The sequence below is a fragment of the Anolis sagrei genome, chromosome 4 (assembly GCF_037176765.1).
Source record: "Anolis sagrei isolate rAnoSag1 chromosome 4, rAnoSag1.mat, whole genome shotgun sequence".
Lineage (NCBI taxonomy): Eukaryota > Metazoa > Chordata > Lepidosauria > Squamata > Dactyloidae > Anolis > Anolis sagrei.
In genome coordinates, this window is record NC_090024.1 from 72,467,519 (window position 1) to 72,488,040 (window position 20,522).

Here is a 20,522-nt window from a genome sequence, read left to right on the forward strand (position 1 = left end):
TCAAGGCAGAAAAGCCCACAATAGCTGCTTTGAACTGGGTTATCTGAGCCCACCCTGACATATAATCCAAAGCAGATAATGTGGGATTTTATTCAGCTGTGTGGAAGGGGCCTGGGTTTCCTGTTGTGTGCCTTCTGGTTTCTGACCTATGTCAACACTGTCACAAAGTTGTCTTCGGCAAAAGTGAATCAGAAAAGTTCATTATTTATTTACGACATTTATATGCCGCCCTTCTCGCCCCAAAGGGGACTCAGTGCGGCTTACAAGGTATATATACATAAAATATATTATATTATTAGCATAGTACAATATTATTAAATATTACTATACTAGCTGTCCCCTGCCACGTGTTGCTGTGGCCCAGTCTGTTGATCTGGAAAATAAAGGGAATGAGAAAGTGTTGGTTTCTAATCTATGTAATTTCTTTATGCTTGTGGGTAAACAATATTTCTTGTTTCTTTCTCAGTGTTGATGTGGAGATGGTCTGGTTTGCCTACTCTGGAACATGGAACATATTATTGTCCTTCTTTAAGGATCCCTTTCAAATCTATGATACTATATCTGTGTGTGTGTGAATCATATGAATCTATATCTATGGTTGGGTGGCTCTTTGTCAGGAGGACTTTGTTTACGTTTTCTTGCCCTGATGAAGGGAGTTGGATTGGATAGTCTTAAGTAATTTCTGTCGGTCATGGGGGTTCTGTGTAGGAAGTTTGCCCTGATTCTGTCGTTCATGGGGTTCAGAATGCCCTTTGATTGTAGGTGAACTGTGAATCCCAGTGACTACAACTCCCAAATGTCAAGATCTATTTTCCCCCAAACTCCATCTGTGTTTATATTTGGGTCATATTGAGTGCTTGTGCCAAGTTTGGTCCAGATCCATCATTGTTTGAGTCCACAGTGCTCTCTGGATGTAAGTGAACTACAACTCCCAAACTCAAGGTCAATGCCCACCAAACCCTTCCAGTATTTTCTGTTGCTCATGGGAGTTCTGTGTGCCAAGTTTGGTTCAATTCCATCGTTGATGGAGTTGAACTATAAATCCCAGAAACTACAACTCACAAATGACAAAATTATATATATTTTTGAGTGATGTCTCACAACACTTCTTGTGTTGTGAGACATTTTGTTGCCAAATTTGGTGTGATTTCGTTCATTGGTTCTTTTGTTTTTAAGGAACTCATTATGCACAGAGCATTTATATATATATATAGAGAGAGAGAGAAAGAGATTGTACTATACCATTAGATTGTAATATTATTAGTAATATTATATGTAATATAAATATATAATTATTATATCATATTAGTAGTAGTATAAACCATCAAGCACTTTAAGGTCTTCCGGAGAGGCCCTGCTCTCGGTCCCACCACCATCGCAGTCGCACTTGGTGGAGATGAGAGACAGGGCCTTCTCTGTGGTGGCCCCCCGGCTATGGAACTCTCTCCCCAGCGAGATTAGGTCTGCCCCCTCCCCAGTGAGTTTGCCTCTGAGGCTGAGAGAATGTGACTTGCAATGCTTTTCCATGGCTGAGTGGGATTCGAATCTGGATCTTCAGAGTCTTTGGGAGCATCAATGCTACAGAAGGAATTCAGTTTGACATCACTTTACATTGCCATGGCTCAATGTTATGATTCTCAATGTTATGGAATGGTGGTATACAGGTCTTTAGGCTTCTACGCCAAAGAGTGCTCAGGCCTTGTCAAACTACAAGTTCCCATGTTTTCACAGCATTGAGTCATGGAGGTCAAAGTAGCGTCAAACTGCACTCATTCTGTGGTGTAGATCAGGCATGGGCAAACTTTGGCCCTCCTGGTGCTTTGGGCCCCTTCCACATAGCTGAATAAAATCCCACATTTTCTGCATTGAACTGGATTATATGGCAGTGTGGACTCAGATAACCCAATTCAAAGCAGTTATTGTGGGATTTTCTGCCTTGATATTCTGCGTTATATGGCTGTGTTGAAGGACCCTTGGACTCCACCCACCCCCCCCCCCCCACACACACACTTCCTAACAGCTGGTTTGTGTCCTATCACACTAATAAACAGGGTCAGTGAGCATGAGGCAGGACCTTCTCTGTTGTGGCACCTTCATAATGGAACTATAGTCAGACCTCCTCATTTGCAGGCTTGACTTTTGTGGATTTTATTATTCACAGGTTTGAGTAAGGCCATATAAAATCTAGATTATCTGCTTTGGACTGGATTATATGGCAGTGCAGACACACAATCCAAAGCATATAATGTGGATTATCTGCGTGGATAATCAGGACTGTAAGGTTTGCCTAAGTCCTCCAGTGTGATTCTATGGTCAACTTCTGCCAGAAATTGAATGTAGTGGATTATCTCCATCTCAACACTGACAAAGGGAGTGTGTCCCAGGTGGTGCTTCTAGACCTCTCAGCGGTCTTCGATACGATCAACCATGGTATCCCTTCTGGAACGCCTGGCGGGAATGGGAATCAGTGATACTGTGTTGCACTGGTTCTGGTCGTACCTCTCAGGCAGGTTCCGGATGATGGTGCTTGGGGATAGCTGCTCCCCAAAAAAGGACAATTGAAACCACCCAATGAACATGGGTAAATCTGAAGTCACATACTCTCAGCATCAAAAGAAGGCAAAAGCAAATTCCCTCTGAACAAATCTGGATAATACAACCGCATGATACATTCACCTAGGGGTTATAGTGAGTCAGAAATGACATGACAGCACACCACAACATGTTGAGTGGCCATCTCAAGCAGCAATCTGGTGTTGCAAAAAGGTAGTGAGTGAATTACGAAGATTTTTAATTTGTTGTTTTATATTTTTACTGCCAGGGATGATTAAAAAAGTACGTGAAGATTTTTTTATTGCATGAGCCAGAATAACCTGGCATCATTTATCACTTTGCCTCTAGCAGCAACATGTGTTTGACCAGCCCTGATGGGCAAAAAAGCACATAAGATAGATGTTAAACATTCTGGATCACACTTCATGGGAGATATGTGGTACACATTTTAAATATATATCTGTACTTAACATTTATTAAGCAAATTGACTTCTAGTGTTAGGACCTTATAAATTTAATGATAGCTGCTAGGGTTGTCAGTGCTAAATGTTTCAAAGACTACGTGTTTATACATAATTAAATTTGCTTAAGGGTAATTCCAGCTGCATCCTCAGATGCACGATGCGACATTCAAACTTCAAATATATATGTAGTTACATAGTTGTGGGAGTGGGATATAAGTGCAATGGGATACAACAACTGTATTAGGAACATAAATCATAAACCTTCCAAGGGCTTTAAACTGGTTTAGCACAAATATCTCAGCATCTGTTATTAGTGCACAATATGGTTGGCAAGTAACTAGCGTCAAAGCATTTTCTTTCCAGAAGTTTTTTTTTTTTGCTTAATGCATAATCTTATTTTAAAGAACAGGCTATACACACAGCCATAGTCAAAATTAACTATAAATGTAATGTAAGAAACAATCTTCAGACCTTTTGTATATAAAATGAGATTTGTTAAAGTCTCCCAATTTTTTTCAGATCTTCCCTCCAGATTCATTTGCTACACAATAATATCAAAATCTCTGACAAAACTGCAAAGTGTTCTAAAGTTGGTTTTTGTATGTATGTATGTATGTATGTATGTATGAATTGTATGTATGTATTTAGAATATATATATTCCACCTTTCTCACCCCAAAGGGGACTCAGAGTGGATCACAGAATATATGTAAGGCAAACATTCAATGCAGTTTATACAATGTCAAGACAGACAACTGTACATTTGTTGCTGTCCGTTCAGTCACTTCCAACTCTTTCTGAGCTCATGGACCAGCCCAAGTCAGAGCTCCCTGTCAGCTGTTGCCATCCCCAGCTCCTTCAAGGACAAACCAGTCACTTCAAGGATACCATCTTGCCCTTGGTCTGCCCCTCTTCATTTTTTCCTTCCATTTTCCCCAGCATCATTATTTTCTCCAAGCTTTCCTGTCTTCTCATTATGTGGCCAACGTACTTCATCTTTACCTTTAATATCCTTCCCTCCAGTGAGCACTCAGGTATTATTTCCTGGGGTATGGACTGGTTTGATCTTCTTGTGGTCCAAGGCACTCTCAGAATTTTCCTGCAACAACACAGTTCAAAAACAACTGCACATAGATAGAGGTATATATAGAATTTCCCATCTTTGGCATCTCGAAGGTTGTGCTCAGTTCTGGCCACGAGGGGTGCTGTCGCTCCATCATCCCTACTGAAAAGCTTTTGTTCATAAACTTCCTCCTTGATTGAATTGCCAGGATTTTTCTAGCATTTACTTACATATACCTAAATACCTCCATGCTTTTAAAGCAGCATCTATTTATCTACTCTCAATTGCTGCTTACAATCTGCTAGGTTGGTAGGAGCTGGGCTGAAGGCCAGGAGCTCACCCTGAACCAGGCATTGAACTGCCAACCTTCTGAATAGCCAGATTTACTGCAGCTGGTGGTAAAGTTGCTGGGCTAATATGTTTAGGATGGAGAAGAGAAGCCCAAAGATGCATCAACACTGTAGAAATAATGCAGTTTGACACTATACATTAACTGCAATGGCTTAGTGCTATGAAACGCTGGAACCTGTACTTTAGTGAACTATTAATACTCTGGAAGAGAAGTCTAGAGACCTTATAAAACTAAAGTTCCTGAGTCCATGGCACTGAACCACGGCAATTAAAGTGGTATCAGACTGAATTATTCTACAGCATGGAAGTGACCAATCTTTAATATCTTACAGTTGGGATTTTATTATTTTAGATGCACTATGATTCTATGATGTTAGGTATTTATTTATTTATTGTGTCATCATGATGTTAGGTGTGTCAAGATGATTTTCTTCAATAGGATGTGTCTTACTTTCCCTACATGTGATGAAGTATTTGTATTTCCTGTTCCTACTCCCACAATATGCCACTGCGTGTATGTCTGGATATTGTACCACCTCTTGAAGAAACAGACTGCAGCCCACAAAAGTACACCATAAAATAAACCAAATAATCTTATGAGTGTCACAAGTTCTCTCTTTCTCTCTGTGATTATGGGTTGGGTATCTTTTATTTGCTATTCCAAAATATGAAACATTCCTGATTCTGAAAACATCCACATAGTATCAACTTTGCTTTCTAGTGGTTCAATGTATAAAAACTTTGTTTCATGCAGTTATTAAAAATATTGTGTATAATGTTTCCGGCTATATGTATATGGTATATATGAAACTATACATTATGTATTTAGACTTGGATCCTATCTCCATGATATCTCATTATGTGTGTACATATAAATACAGATGTTCGCAATTCAGGGGGGGGGGGGGGGGATATGAAAGCTCCAACATTTGTGAGTCCCTTCAGGGAGAGAGGGCAGGTTAAAAATAAACTATTATTATTATTATTATTATTATTATTATTGCCCTAAACATTCCAAATAAATAATATTTAACCTGTATTGTGACAAACTAATAGCTCTTTGAAAATACAGCAATGTCTGTTGGCCTTTGTTCCCTTTTCTTGTTATTGCCTTAATAATAATAATAATAATAATTTATTTATACCCCGCCACCATCTCCCCAAGGGGACTCGAGGCAGCTTACATGAGGCCACGCCCAACAATACAGTAAAACAATATAACACAAGAACACAACAACAACAAAAAGAAAAGAAAATTGCATAAGATACAAAACCAATATAAATAAACAGAATAGCAATATAAAATCCGAGCATTAAAACACAGAATATTGATCACGGTGGGCATCGCCTTGTTATTGCTGGACTCCTTGTGTGAAGTACACCAATGCTGTAAACATCCAATGTACAATTGCCACATGCTAGTGAAATGTTCAATAAGTAATCTATATAAATAAAAATGTAATGTTCGTTGGTGGGACTAACATAACTCAAAAACCACTGGGCAAATTGACACCAAACTTGGACACAATACACCTATCAGGCCAATGAGTAACCATTACTCATAAAAACAATGAAAACTAGACTTTAAAAGCCAAAAAATACACTACAATGCATGCACATAACCACATTGTTCCCCTGACATTAAGTCCAGTTGTGTCCGACTCGGGGGGGGGGGGGGTGGTGGTGCTCATCTCTATTTCTAAGCCCAAGAGCTGGCATTGTCCATAGACGATGTGGCTGGCATGACTAAATGGAGCACCATTACCTTCCTGCCGGAGAGGTACCTATTGATCTACTCACATTTGCATGTTTTCGAATTGCTATGTTGGCAGAAGCTGGGGCTAACAGCGGGAGCTCATGCCGCTCCCTGGATTTGAACCTCCGACCTTTCGGTTACCAAGTTTAACAGCTCAGCAGTTTTACCCACTGCACCACTGGGAGATTCAGCGTAACCACATGTGTATTTATGCATAACCACATAAATACACATATACACAAATATATACACACACAAAACACATATACACAGACTGGGCCACAGCAACGCGTGGCAAGGGACGGCTAGTAAAGATATAAAATGGCAAAAGCGGGGGGGGGGGCAGAGATGTCTGTCTATTCAGCGGGCAGGCTATAATAAAAGTCTAAATAAATTTTACAAAGCCTAAAGTGCAAGTAATGATCTCATATAAGCAGCACAGCATGAGAACCTTCCTTTTTCCTCAGTATTAAACACAAGAGTTATGTTGTGTATATCCTTAGGCTTAAAAAGAAGTGTTTTTTTCCTGCAGAAGGCGCACTCTCTGCTTAGACTTCCTTCCTGGAGGAAAGGATTAGCCAGGGAGAGACTGAAAGAAAAATCCTTGCAATGCTTTTGAAGAGCCGATGGCCCTTTGCATCATGGTAGTTGTAGTTCCCTTTAAGAGGCTACCCAATCAACAAATCGGTGTGTCCAGCAAACTACATGTCCCAGAAACGCTTGCAAAGAAACACAATGGCGGGGTAGATTGCAAAAGCTGCTTTTACTTTTGATCAAAGTGCAGCAGGAAATATAACCCCTCTTTCTCTCGTTAAGTCCGGGACAATGTTTTCAATCTTTGGCATCGGAGGGGAGAGGAGTTTGGGTGTCATCTAAGGGTAATATTTATTCAAGGCAGCCATGCCCCCCTTCGCAGTCTTTTCCTCCTTTCTGCGGGGAATGCACTGCAATGACAAGGTGCTGGGGAAGTGGTTGCACTTGCAGCATAGGAAAGCGCGTGAAAGGACTTTGGGGTGCTTCAGGCTCGGGGCAAGCCCAGGGGAGTATATTTTGCACCCTAGAGTAGCCTCTGGGGGGCTACCACGAAAGGTGTGGACGCCAGCAGGGGCCTTGAGGGCTGGGAAAGGCCAAAACAGCTCCCAGGTCCCTGTGCAAAGAAGCCAGAAAGGAGGGACCTCTCTCTCAGCTGCTCAGAAAGGTAAGAGATGCCTATGGCTGTCAACCAAAGTTAGGCAATGAAGGCTGAAATGCTTCTGTCCTCTTACCTGGAAATAAACCTGAGTATTGCTTTCAGTTGATATGAATGGGGTGCATCGTGCCATAACTTTGGTGCATCCCCTTCCAAGGAGTGCATCTGCACTGCAGAATTAATGCACTTTAGTGCCACTTTAACTGCCAGGGCTCAATGCTATGGAATCTAGGGAGTTGCAGTATGGTGACACACCATGCTTTGGCAGAAAAGGCTAGGGCCTTATCAAACTTTTGTTGTTCATTCAGTCGTTTCCGACTCTTCGTGACCTCATGGACCAACCCACGCCAGAGCTCCCTGTCGGCCGTTACCACCCCCAGCTCCTTCAAGGTCAAGCCAGTCACTTCAAGGATCCCACCCATACATCTTGCCCTTGTTCAGCCCCTCTTCCTTTTTCCTTCCATATTCCCCAGCATAATTGAATTCTCTAAGCTTTCCTTTCTTCTCATGATGTGGCCAAAATACTTCATCTTTACCTCTACTATCAAACTTATCTACTTATCAAACTACGAGTCCCCAAATTCCATAGATTAAGCCATGGTACTTAATGTGGTGCCAAACCGCATTAATTCTATAGTACAGGTGCACCTTTGCTGTCAATTGAGCTGTGGTATCCTGCAAGATGTAGTTTTGCAAGGACTTTTGCCTTCTCTCCCCCAAGCATGCTGGATCCTCATCAAACTACAATTATTATACCATTGTATCGAGCCACAGCAATTAAAGTGGTACCAAAACGGCATTAATTCCACAGTGGAAGGAGGTGAATTTACAGATATGCTGTCCAAAGTTATGGTCTGAATGCCTGTCAGCCAAAATAGGTTTTTAATGTGGTACACAAAGAAAGCATATAAAGTATGACCTCCATACAACTGACATCAAAAAGCCGCACAACTGCACTTTGTACAGTTTAAAACTACTTGACAGAGTGCAAAAATATTCTGACACTTAGAGTCCTTCCACACAGTCATATAACACAGAATATCAAGGCAGATAATCCACAATATCTGCCTTGAACTGGATTAGCTGAGTCCACACTACCATATAATCCAGTTCAATGTGGATTTTATACAGCTGTGTGGAAGGGGCCTTAGTCTGTCTTTACACACTATAGAATTAATGCACTTCACTGTAGCATTAATGCAGTTTGAGCCCACTTTAAGTGCCATAGCTCAATGGGAAGTTATAGTTTGATGAGGCATTAACACTCTTGGACAGAGAAGGTGAAAGATCTAGTTGCCATGATTCCATAGCATTAAGCCATGACAGTTAAAGTGATGCCATTCTGCATTGATTCGACAGTGTAGATGTACCCTTAGGGACCATCCAGACACGCTCTATATCCCAGGATCTGATCCCAGGTTTTCTGTTTATCCCAGATTATTTGGCAGTGTGGACTCATATAATCCAGTTTAAAAGAGAAATCCTGGGATCAAATCTTGGTATATAGTGCCTGTATGGAAGGGCCCCAGATTATATGAGTCCCAACTGCTAGATAATCTGGGATAAACAGAAAACCTTGGATCAGATACTGGGGTATATTACCTATCTGGAAGGGCCTCAGATGAGAAGGAATAGGCCAACTTCACACTTTTTGAGGTTGCTGAGACATGTAAAGTAATTTCCATTGTTTTTGAAACAAAAGCTGCTACTTTCATATCTTTACCAAATTAGAGGAAACCACTAGGAGCATGCTGTGTTACCTGATATTGTATAACTTTTCTTTTTTTTCTTCTAGTGAAAGAAGCTGGAAGAGATTTCACCTACTTGATAGTGGTGGTAGTCGGGATTGGTGTCACAGGTTGTTGAAACTGGATGAAAACATTTTCCCAACTTACAAATGTTTTAAGTTTTGGCCATTTAAGTACACAAATTCTTGTGTCATTTACATTTTATTTCCCCTCTGTTTCAGGTGGTTTATTCTATGTGATTTTTAAAGAGTTGTTCTCTTCTTCCAGTCCTAGTAAAATCTATGGAGATGCCTTGGAGAAATGCAGAGCTCACCCTGAGGTTGGTTTGCCTGTTTTTATGAAGGAGTGTTTCTCTCTGAAAGAGTGCCCCTTTATGTGAAAGGAAGCTTTGCCTTCTAGAACTCTTTAAATGTGGGAATGAGTGGCTAAAGGTCTGTTTTTTGTTCTGCCAAAACAGGAGAACTAAATCTGGATTTTCTTAGCAATTTTTAAAATGTTATCACTACTGGAACCTGTCCTAGTAGTTAGGGAAAGTAGTTGCTTTGCAAAACAGCTACTAAAAGGAGACATATAGAAGGATCAATTTATACTATCTGAAACTGGAATTTTACATTTCACAGTATATTCCCTTTGCTAGGTAAAGCTACTTAATTAAGCTTTTATTTACTTAAAAAAACATAATCTATGCTATATAATTCATCAGACCTTATTTTCCATTGATAAAGGAGTCTGAATTTCACATAAGGTGCTGGAATTTATATTTTTGGAAAATGGAGAATCAGGTTCCTGCTTTTTTTCCCCTCCCTCCCTAGCCCCTCCTACACTACCATATAAAATCCAGATTATCTGCTTTAAACAGGATTATATGGCAGTGTAGACTCAGGGGCCTTCTACACTGCCATATAATCCATATTATCAAAGCAGATAATCCACATTATATGCTTTCTATTGGACTATATGAGTCTACACTTCCATAGAGCCCCGGTGGCGCAGCGGATTAAACCACTGAGCTGCTGAACTTGCTGACCAAAAGGTTGGCAGTTCAAATCCAGGGAGCGAAGTGAGCTCCTGCTGTTAGCCCCAGCTTCTGCCAACCTAGCAGTTCGAAAACATGCAAATGTGAGTAGATCAATAGGTACCGCTTCTGCAGGAAGGTAACGGCGCTCCATGTAGTCATGCCAGCCACAGGTGTCTACGGACAATGCCGGCTCTTCGGCTTAGAAATTGATAAGAACACCACCCTCCAGAGTCGAACACAAGTAGACTTAATGTCTGGGGAAAACCTTTACCTTTACCTACACTGAGTATAACCCAGTTCAAAGCAGATAATCTGGATTTTATAAGGGAGTGTAGAAGGTGCCTCATATAATCCAGCTCAAAGCAGATAATGTGAATCAACTGCTTTGATAGTCTGGATAGCAGTATAGAAGGGGCCCCCAAATCCCTGGGATTATTCTAGATCAAATTTAAGACCATCACATCACTCACTATAGTCTCATTTCAATACCTGCAGACTCCTCTTCCACCGCAAATAATCATGTAAATACATTTCTTCAACATCAAATCTCTTCTTTTATCTCTCTCTCTCTCTATTTTCAAATATATCTTCTTGTCTGATTAAGTGATCGGCAAATCTCAGAAGCTTTTGCATGTTTGTGGTTAGCATTACACTAATAGGGATTATAGAATTACACTAATAGGATATTATGTTAATAGGGATTTTAGAATTTTCTTTATTCGTTCTGTTGTCATGGATATTCCCAGAGATACTTGGCAGTATCCTTGATGAAAGAACAAGAGGCAAGACAGAAGTAGCATCAAAATACTGGGCAGGGAAGATCAGTTTACCCTGATTATCTAGCTTTAGTAATTTTTCAAGTGTGCTGTATTAATGGGAAAATCTTCCCATATCACCCCAGATGCCAAATAATCTCCTGCCTCAGACTCCGTGTTCAAATACATGTTAGGATGTACGTGTTAGTCTGGGTACCCATTCTTCACAGGACACCTGTTAGCCCCGATGGATGGTGGTTGCTCTGCACTATTGGACATTTTATGACCTATTGGAATTAAGTGCACCATAACCTTATTGAAAAGGTAAAAATGATGTCACATTCGTTTGGCAAATGTGAATCTCCGTGAACATAGAGACCACCTTTTGAAAACCACTAGTCAAGTAAAGCATGACCTTGTTAGAAGTCAGCCCTATGCAGAAGTAATATTCATAAACATTAATGTAATGGCACACAGGTAACTCGGCTGTTTAACTGAAGAACCATGTCTTTAAACTGTCAAGGATAAAGACATGCCACTATAAAAATATATTTGGTTAGCAGAGAATGGTTGTTTCTTTGAAGTAGAATTGCCCTTGAAACCTCTTAGTTAAAATATGCACTCAGAGATAAAAACAAAGAAATCGTCTTTTAAAACAACATCTCAAGTTTACTAACAAGCTTCTTGTTATGTTCAGCATACTAGTCCATAGGCCAGTGTCTTTAAGCATATAGATATAGTTCAAACTGTATAACCGTACTCACTGAAGTCTGAAAGGAGACAAACTGCATTGACCTCCATTGAAGTCTAAAGGCATATTGTACTAAAGTCCAAAGAGCAACATGCATGCACCTCCATTGAGGTCTGATGCAAACTGAATACAAAATGGAGTCCTGTGTCTGAAGCCTCTCCCACACCAAAAAGGTACAGTCAAACTGGCAAACCAAAATGTACACACAATATAGGTTAACAGTTACACATATTTACAAACAGTTAGTAAAGGATTTGGAAGGTTGCTATTTCCAACTTGCACAAACTGAGAATGGACCCTATAACATATTTAGAATATTTTGGAAAATATGACTCTGGACAAGTTGTTTGGGAAGTTTCTATTGGGATAAATGGATCACAACCTATTGGGGATTATGGTTTATGACCTGTTGGGATCATAACCTATGGGGTAGCAGAGTCATGGAGGTGTTCCTTCAGTTTATTGAGTAATGGATGATCGCTGGGCTCGTAAATATCTTGTTTCTATTCAATGCTCTCAGCAGACAAAAATTCAAGTAGACTTCTTTTAAAATAACAGATTTTTTTACTTCATGTATTTAAATGTACAGGCACATTTCTTGTCAGGTTAAACTTTAAAACATTTCAGTTTTATCTTTAAGTTATTTAACTTATTGTCTTTAACAATCTCTTCAAAACTATATTGTACAGTTCTCTTTCATAAGAGTCTACTTTCAAAGAATTCAAATTTCAACAGTTTTCTAACTCCCTACACTGACATTTGACTGAAAAACAGACTTCTGTACTCAAGCTGACTCAAGGCTTAACTGGTTTCTAACTTCTAACACTGGCTTCTGTATTTTAACAGTCTCAAGCCTCATCTGTCATTCCTCAACTGTCATTGTGTTTAAAAAGTATTCTAAACAGTTACATGATCTACAGCCCCTCCCACTGCTTTAAGTACATAGAGCTAAGGAAACTGCAAACCAAAGAAGACATACACATCAGGAAACAAAACAACACATTATAAACAGATAAAACATCAAATAGAGGAGGCTTGAGAAGGTTCCAACAGTTTTTGTAGCTTTACTTGTGGTTACGGAGAAAGCTTTTCACTTAAGACTCACTAGGAGATGAACGATTAAACCTGTTGTTATGTCTCTACTGATTAGGTAATCGGTGTTTTTGGTGAACCCATAAAAGGTTATGGAGAAGCAACGCGCCGTGGGAGAAGACAACTGGTCAGGTACTTATTAATGCATCTCTGTTAGAAACACCAGTTCCCTTCTATGAACAAGTTGCTTGTTTCATTCATCTTATTTGACTTTTGTCATACTGAATTGATTTACCATCCCGTAAAGCAGAAGGAGATGAAAAAGGAAATAATCTTGAAGCCTCAACTGGTAGTTTGATTTGAAGCTTGAGGCCCAACTCTGTTCTTTGTTAAAGGATATGTTTGCCAAGCTTACTAAATCCATTTACAGTAGATTTTAGGGAGGCTGAAGGGCGTCCTGCCCCATCTCCCCTTTGGATAGTGATTCATGTGTGTCTTCTGCACAAACTGTGGAAGAGGCACATGCAACAGTTGAGAACCTTGTTGCAGCTATTACATTCCTAGAAAGGAGGGGGAGGTACAGCTCCATATTTGCTGCAATATTGCTGCACATAAAAGCAACCAAGAAGAGTATGCATCATCTAACTTGGCATATAAGTGTATCATTGACTTAAGTGTAAAAAGCTGATCTATGGATAGACTCAGCCAGGGAAGCCAAGCATGAATCTGCAAGACCTGAGCAGGGCTTTTGAGAATATGGTAACTTTGAGGTCTTTCATTCATATGGTTCCCATAAGTCAGAGTCAGCTTGAAGGAAGTTAATAGCAATAACAATTTTCTTAGCAACTTGTTATTGCAAGTTTTAGCACATAGACACACAAGAAGGTATTTTCCTGGAAAAAGGACAGAAATCATTTCTTTACTTCCAGCATAGAAATATATGTTTACACTTTCCTTAGAATCTCCTTTTTTTACATTGAGGCGATCATTTCAATGTAAACTTTGTCCCTATGGTTCAAAACAACACGGAGAGTGCAGAATGTTTTCTGTGTCTGAAAGTAGTTTCACTCATGGAGTGACTGTGCTTGTTTGTAGCTACAGTGGTGGTGGGGATATAAAAACAAATTACCTCTGGTTTTGAGAGCACTGTGGGTGTCATTGTCAAGATGAATATCTGGAAAACTGCCATTGTGGGACCTTTTTCTAGCAGAAGGGTAATCTCGAGTCAGTTAGCCTTTCCAACTGCTATGGAAACAGGGCCCAGTAATGTTGATCATTTGAAACCCTTTTCTTCGAATGGCAGCTCCATTCCATTTCCCAGACCTGTCTGCTTGTGTACACAAGTATTTTTGTAGATCTTTGTGGACTGGTTTTATATTTCACCTGTCGAGATTTTTGTTGAGCCTTTGACTCTGTCTGGTGATATTAATTTCAAGGTGTACTCTGCTGCTAGAAAGAAAGCTCAACTTTATCACTAAACATGTCTAAGGAGTTTGTAGATTGGAGGAACATGTGTCCATATCCATAACCCCCGGGAAATACGTCTATCCACGTTAGTGGGAACATTTCCCCACAAAATTCTGCTCTGGCAGAGACCTGTTCGGTGGCAGGAGCTGCTCTGTACAGTTAAACTGAATTCAATAGTATTTCTGTTTGAAGGCTTTCATGGCCGGAATCACTGGGTTGTTGTGTGTTGTTTTGGGCTGTATGGCCATGTTCCAGTAGCATTTTCTCCTGCCGCAGATGCAGATGAAACATCAAGAGAAAATACTTCTGGAACAGTATTTATATTTTGCCCTTTTCTCCCCGAAGGGGTCTCAGGGCAGATTACAAAGCATATACACGGCAAACATTCAATGTCATTTTTGACATACAAGACATACAGACAGATAGAGGTCATTCAGCAGTTTTTCCACTTCCACTTTGGATCCTGGAGGATGCTCGATTCCAACCACAGAGGGATCTGCCACTTCATCCACTGTGACGACGAGCCTTTTGATCCAGTATTTCCTCCTTGCTCTCCGGCATTTTTATGGTGTCATAAATTAACCTCGCTGCTTTACGTGGTCCATAATTTTTCTACTCACAGCACAGCTGTTTTTGAACTGTTTAGGTGAACAGTACGCTGGGTTATTTAACAATCAGGGTCTCAACCCTGATTCGGGCTTCGAACTTGCCACCTTTTAGTTGGCAGTGATTTATTGCTGCTAGCGATTAACCAGCTGTGCTACCAGCCCGGCCCTCCATTTTTCCACTTCAGTGATTGAGGGTAGAATCATAGAACTAGAAGAGATTACAAGAATCATCCAGTTCAACTCCCTGCCATGTTGGAACATACAATCAATGCACTATTTCACTTCAAGAATTTCACAATCAGCTTCAGCAAATTGCCCTGTAAGAGGTGTGGACACTGGGGAAGTAACAGTATTAGATTCCCTAGCTTGTGTTATGAGAGTAGGGAGCTGGCAGTGATGTGCTGTCCTCCAGCTACTTCTGGCAGGAGAAACATGCATTATCTTTTTCATTCACTGAGGAGGCAACAATTCCTTTGTATTTGATGTATGCCATTAGCCACCATTTCATTTATTTAAAAAGATATGAAAGTATCTCTTCTCTGGCATCAGCTGAAAGGGCAACCATACCCATGAGCGCTAAATTCAGGGATACTTGTGTAAGCTTAAAAGTGTCAGCATTCCTTGGAAGAGTTTAATTCTTCTCCCAACCCAAGTTACCATGAAATCCTAATATTAATGTCAAATGTTTTCATGATTGTTTTTATAGCTGGGAGACCACTGTTTCAGAAAAAACAAATTGATTTAAGCACCCTTTTAATTGTGAGGAAAATGTTTCAGTGTTTCCTTTACCATCTGATAAGGAGGATGTCTCATATTGATGAGAGATCTCTAGTCAGACTACATCAAATTCATTTATTTTCTGAAGTTATCTACCCTGCTGCTTAAAACAAAATCGGTGTTGGAGACTCTAAGTATCTCTACTTCTGATTGCCATGTCAAGGACTGAACCATTGCTTGGTATTTTTCTGTATCCTATCATGGAGAAACAATTAATTTTTAACACAGACAAATCTAGTGTGGTCCAGATGAACTATTTTTAGTTATTTTGACTGATATCATGAAGGAATCACACACACCTGCCCACACACAAACACACAAGCTGCTTCTGGCATTTAATTGTACCAAACTGAAGATGATATATCTGTTACCTGAGGACAAAAGAGTGATTTTTATTGCATAATTCTCATGAGGCTTCTGCTTTTGCCAGCAGAGCTTTTGCTGTTATTTCATTTCCTTGAACATCTGTTCATTGAACTAAAGCAGTTGTAGGCAACAGCAGCAGTTCTCTGGACCAATTTTCTTCCCCTGTGACCCTCTGTTGTTAAAGCATTCATAAATCCATGCTTCACACCCTAGGAAAAGTTTTTAAAGCATTTATTTCTTAGAAAACTAATTTTAGTTTCTACACTGTCAAATAGAAACATCTCAGAATGAATGCAGTTTCATTGAGAGGTAATCTGTGTGTGTTCATTGACCCTTCAGCTTCAGCCAGGATTTGTGCTGAAGGTTGATATCTTGTTTTTTCACAGTCAAGTATCAATCTGCCACTTTTGTCTGAGTGAAAGTGAAAATGGCACATGCTGGATATTCAATGGGAAGTAGTAATTTATTGAAGACAGATCATTCAGCCTACTGGATTTTCTTGTTTGTTTTCTTTCTAGTCATCAGAAGACAGATTTCTACTTTTACACTATCTCTGGTTGAGAGCATACATTGCCCTTCACTGGGAGCTATACCCTGGTCCTTTGCCTCACCTGTCGCAAGGCATCAAAATGGATCTGTATGGACCAGCCAAAGGTTCCCTTTGTTTAATGGCCTTACACGGGGTTTCAGATTCTTTTATTCCAGCAAGCATTTCTAGTGAAGGAATGCTTGTCACTGCTTTCTTACAACCTATTTTCCTGCTACTGAAAAAGGAAAAATTGACTTTTCAATAGAGATCTGGAAGGTAGTATACTCCATCCATGTGATTTTGCGTGGAGAGGGTGATAGCCACCCTATTTTTGATTAGTTCTTTCCACCTTTGATTTATATTTCTTCATTTTATTCAGCAATCTTGTTAATTTTTTATGTAGTATATTTAGCCTTGGAGGCCCCGGTGGCGCAGTGGGTTAAACCACTGAGCTGCTGAACTTCCTGACCGAAAGGTCGCAGGTTCAAATCAGCGGGCGGCGTGAGCTCCCGCTGTTAGCCCCAGCTTCTGCCAACCTAGTAGTTGGAAAACATGTGAGTAGAACAATAGGTACCACTCCAGTGGGAAGGTAACAGCGCTGCATGCAAACATGCCGGCCACATGACCTTGTATGTGTCTACAGACAACGTCAGCTCTTCGGCTCAGAAATGGAGATGAGCACCTACAAAATGAAAGGCTTTCAAGTCGTTGACGTTCATTGACCCTGTTTCGGCAACCAACCCATTCTAGACTAGGTTTCTTAAACTTTTTCCATTTGTGATCCCTTTCTGCCCAATAAATTTTTACATTTGAGGTTTATAAAGTATATAATTTTTTACTTTATACGTACATAAAGTAGGAATGCAAATCAAACATTTCCAACGTATTTATGGCAAAATGTAATGCCTCACATACATATGAAACTTAACATAAAACAACAATAGCATATACCATCAATTCGATCATAAACATGCAACAACTTTTGGACATTAAAAGGTGGACTTAAAACATATTAATATAAACATTAAAATCACATAATCCAAAAATCGTAGTCCAGGCCATTCCAAATATCAATTGCACACAATCTCTGAGCATTCTTTGGATTGCTTTCTGCTCAAAGGCTTGGTCCCATGGCCAAGTTTTTTATTTTTTTTTCTGAAAGCCAGGGGGGAGAGCACTGATCTAATTTCATTGGGGTGGGAGTTCCGTAATCAAGGAGTCACCATTGAGAAGGCTCTGTCTCTCTTCCCCACCAGTTGCGCCTGCAAAGGAGGCAGGACCAAGACAGAACCTCCCCAAACAATCTTAACCTCCAAGATATTTCATAGAGGGATTTGTCAATTTTGCTCTCTGTGACAAAAAACATGATGCCATCATTCACACATAGAAAATCACAACGTCATCTAAACTGGAGGTTCGAACCTTGACCACCAGATGTTTAGGGCTTCATTTCCCTGAATTGCTGACCATTGGCCATGCAAACTTCTGAGAGTTGAAACCAAAACATCTGGAGCACTAAAGGTTGAGAAACACTGCTATAAATAAACTCAGTGGGATTCAATTCTTGGTAAGCATGTGTAGAATAAGATGTAAAGCGATTTAGTCCTAAATATTGAATCTGAGAATTGAGTGAACAAATATTTCCAAATAATATAAGTTAGGAATAAGTATGACTGTGTAAGTTTTAAACAAGTTCAGACGCTAAGTCAGTTATCTTCCTATCAAACATGTATAAAGGTCATATAGAAAGTAAGATCCACATCTATTAGGACTTTCTCAATTATAAAGGCAGTCCCCATGTTACAAACATCCAGCATACAAACAACTCAGTTAAGAACGGGGGTGAGACAACTGGAAGTGAGAGAAATCTACCTCTCGAAAAGGAAATTCTCTCCTGAAATATTTATGATGGGGAAAAGGTATCTCAGCTGAAGCTTTATTACCGATCTTTGTTTCCACAGCAAGCCATTTTTTTTTTCAAAATCCAATAATCAGAGGGACAGAAAGTGAGGTGGAATCTTCTGAACAGGCAGCAAAACAAACACCATAGGGGTTTAACCCTTCCCTATGCTATCCAAAGCATATATATTGGACTGGAGTTATGCTTTAAAAAAGTACCTGTTCCGACTTACATACAAACCTACAAAACCTATCTTGTTGGTAACTTGGGGACTGCCTGTATATGTAGTTTGTATCTTAGGAAGATAGTGTATTGTTATTTTGGTTTTTTTTATTGTAACATTCAAAACTTGCAAAACTTCCTTAACTTCCTTCTGGTTTTGGTTTTTCATAGCCATATTGAGTATGAAAAAGATGGGCTGAAATACATGCGCTTAAAGTTCTACATTGAGGGCTCAGAAAAAGGAAAACAAGGGACTGTCCATCTAGAAGTGAAAGAGGTACAGCACCTTCTGTGGCCTATGTATACAATGTTTAATATTTAATGTTTAAATTGTTGCTTGCCAGAAAATTGATTCTGTCATCCTTTTTTAACAGAATCCTGAAAATGGAAAATATGAATATCGCTATATATTTGTGGATATTGATGTCTATCCGAGAAGAACCATAATAATTGAGGACAACAGATATTTAAATGCCTAAAAGAATATTTCATTCTTGTGATTCTTTTTCATGGTACTGCATTTCATAGAAATAGGAGAACTGGGGCAAATGTTGGCTGCAAGGTTGTACTATAACCTGATGAAATATTCATGTAATGCCAGTGGAATCAGTGATCTCATGTATAATTCTGTGGGATAAATACAGAGAGTAGAGAATCGTGGATTTAATAGAAAATGCAAACAGTGTTGACGCACGTAATAAAAATTGGCAGCAGCCTATGACAGCAGCAAAGATATGATTCATCCAAGATAGTTAACAGTGAATCACAATTTTATACTCACACACACATTACTCGACTTTATAGAATTTCAAGATCAATTTCTCTGTTTGAATTTAGACTTCATACTGGTGCTTCAATAAAGAAAACATAAGAAACATACAAAATATCCTTGCTGTCCTTTTGTGCACAGAATTTATGTTCATATTAAGCTACGCCATTTCTGTTTATATTACTTGTTATAAGAGCACTACAAAGGCACAATATCATTCAGGTGGCAAACTGTTTTATGGGTTCTACTGCTACAGTAAGTGCTTTCTCATTCTAATATTTTGAGCTGAATAGACAGTTTGGGGAAGTTAAAATACTTCCCCAAAGTACATACTCTCGTTTATGAAAATAGTTTCCTTTTTCTATGGCTTTGCTGCTATTTTCTCCTCCCCATCTTCCTTTGCTTCATGACCGATCTCATAGAATTGAGTCTCACCTAATTCAGATTGGGGAATATCTGATGCTCCAAATCAGGGGTTTCAAATTTATTTTCATCAAGGGTCACATCAGCCTTATCATTGCTTTCAAAGGGCCAATGAATCAATGGATGGAGAATCCATGGATACAGAGGACCAACTATATATATGAGTGTGTGTGTGGTCCAAGTGCTCTTTAGTTTTTATCAAAGTTGAGTCCCCAGAAGGTATTGAATGACAACTCCCATCATGTTTGGTTATCTACCATTTGGACTGGGAATAATTGGAATTGTAAACCAACAGCCCTTGTGGCTCTGAGGTTGAGGGAAGGTTAAAGGAAATTTTAAAGTCAGATATTATATCCACAAGCCATTTATTTAAATAGGAGCCCCTGGTGGCGCAATGGGTTAAACCCCTGTGCTGGCAGAACTGAAGACCGACAGGTCGCAGGTTCAAATCCAGGGAGAGGCGGATGAGCTCCCTCTATCAGCTCCAGCTCCTCATGTTTTCAAGCTGCTTGATTGGCAGAAGCTGGGCCTAGCAGCAGGACCTCACCCCACTCCCCGGATTCGAACCGCCAGCCTTTCAGTCAGCAAGTTCAGCAGCTCAGTGGTTTAACCCGCTGCACCACTGGAGGCTCGATAATCCACATTTCTGCTTTGAGCTGGATTATCTGAATCTACTCTGTTATATAATCCAGTTCGAAACAGATAATCTGGGTTTTATATATCTTTGTAGAAGGGGCCTGACAGACCTCAAACTGGCTCTCAGTTTGGGGAGCCCTGAACTA

At 39.8% G+C, this 20,522-nt stretch overlaps 1 protein-coding gene across 1 annotated transcript; it reads left to right on the forward strand.

Annotated features, from left to right (window-relative positions):
* The first annotated feature begins 6,876 nt into the window (after positions 1-6,876).
* On the forward strand, positions 6,877-19,432 carry TIMM21 (translocase of inner mitochondrial membrane 21). The gene is made up of 6 exons (XM_060774984.2): positions 6,877-7,384; positions 9,171-9,233; positions 9,345-9,442; positions 12,798-12,871; positions 18,720-18,825; positions 18,923-19,432. Exons 1-6 carry the CDS (start codon positions 7,087-7,089, stop codon positions 19,025-19,027), a joined length of 744 nt encoding a protein of 247 aa, XP_060630967.2. The 5' UTR covers positions 6,877-7,086; the 3' UTR covers positions 19,028-19,432.
* Positions 19,433-20,522: the final 1,090 nt, after the last annotated feature.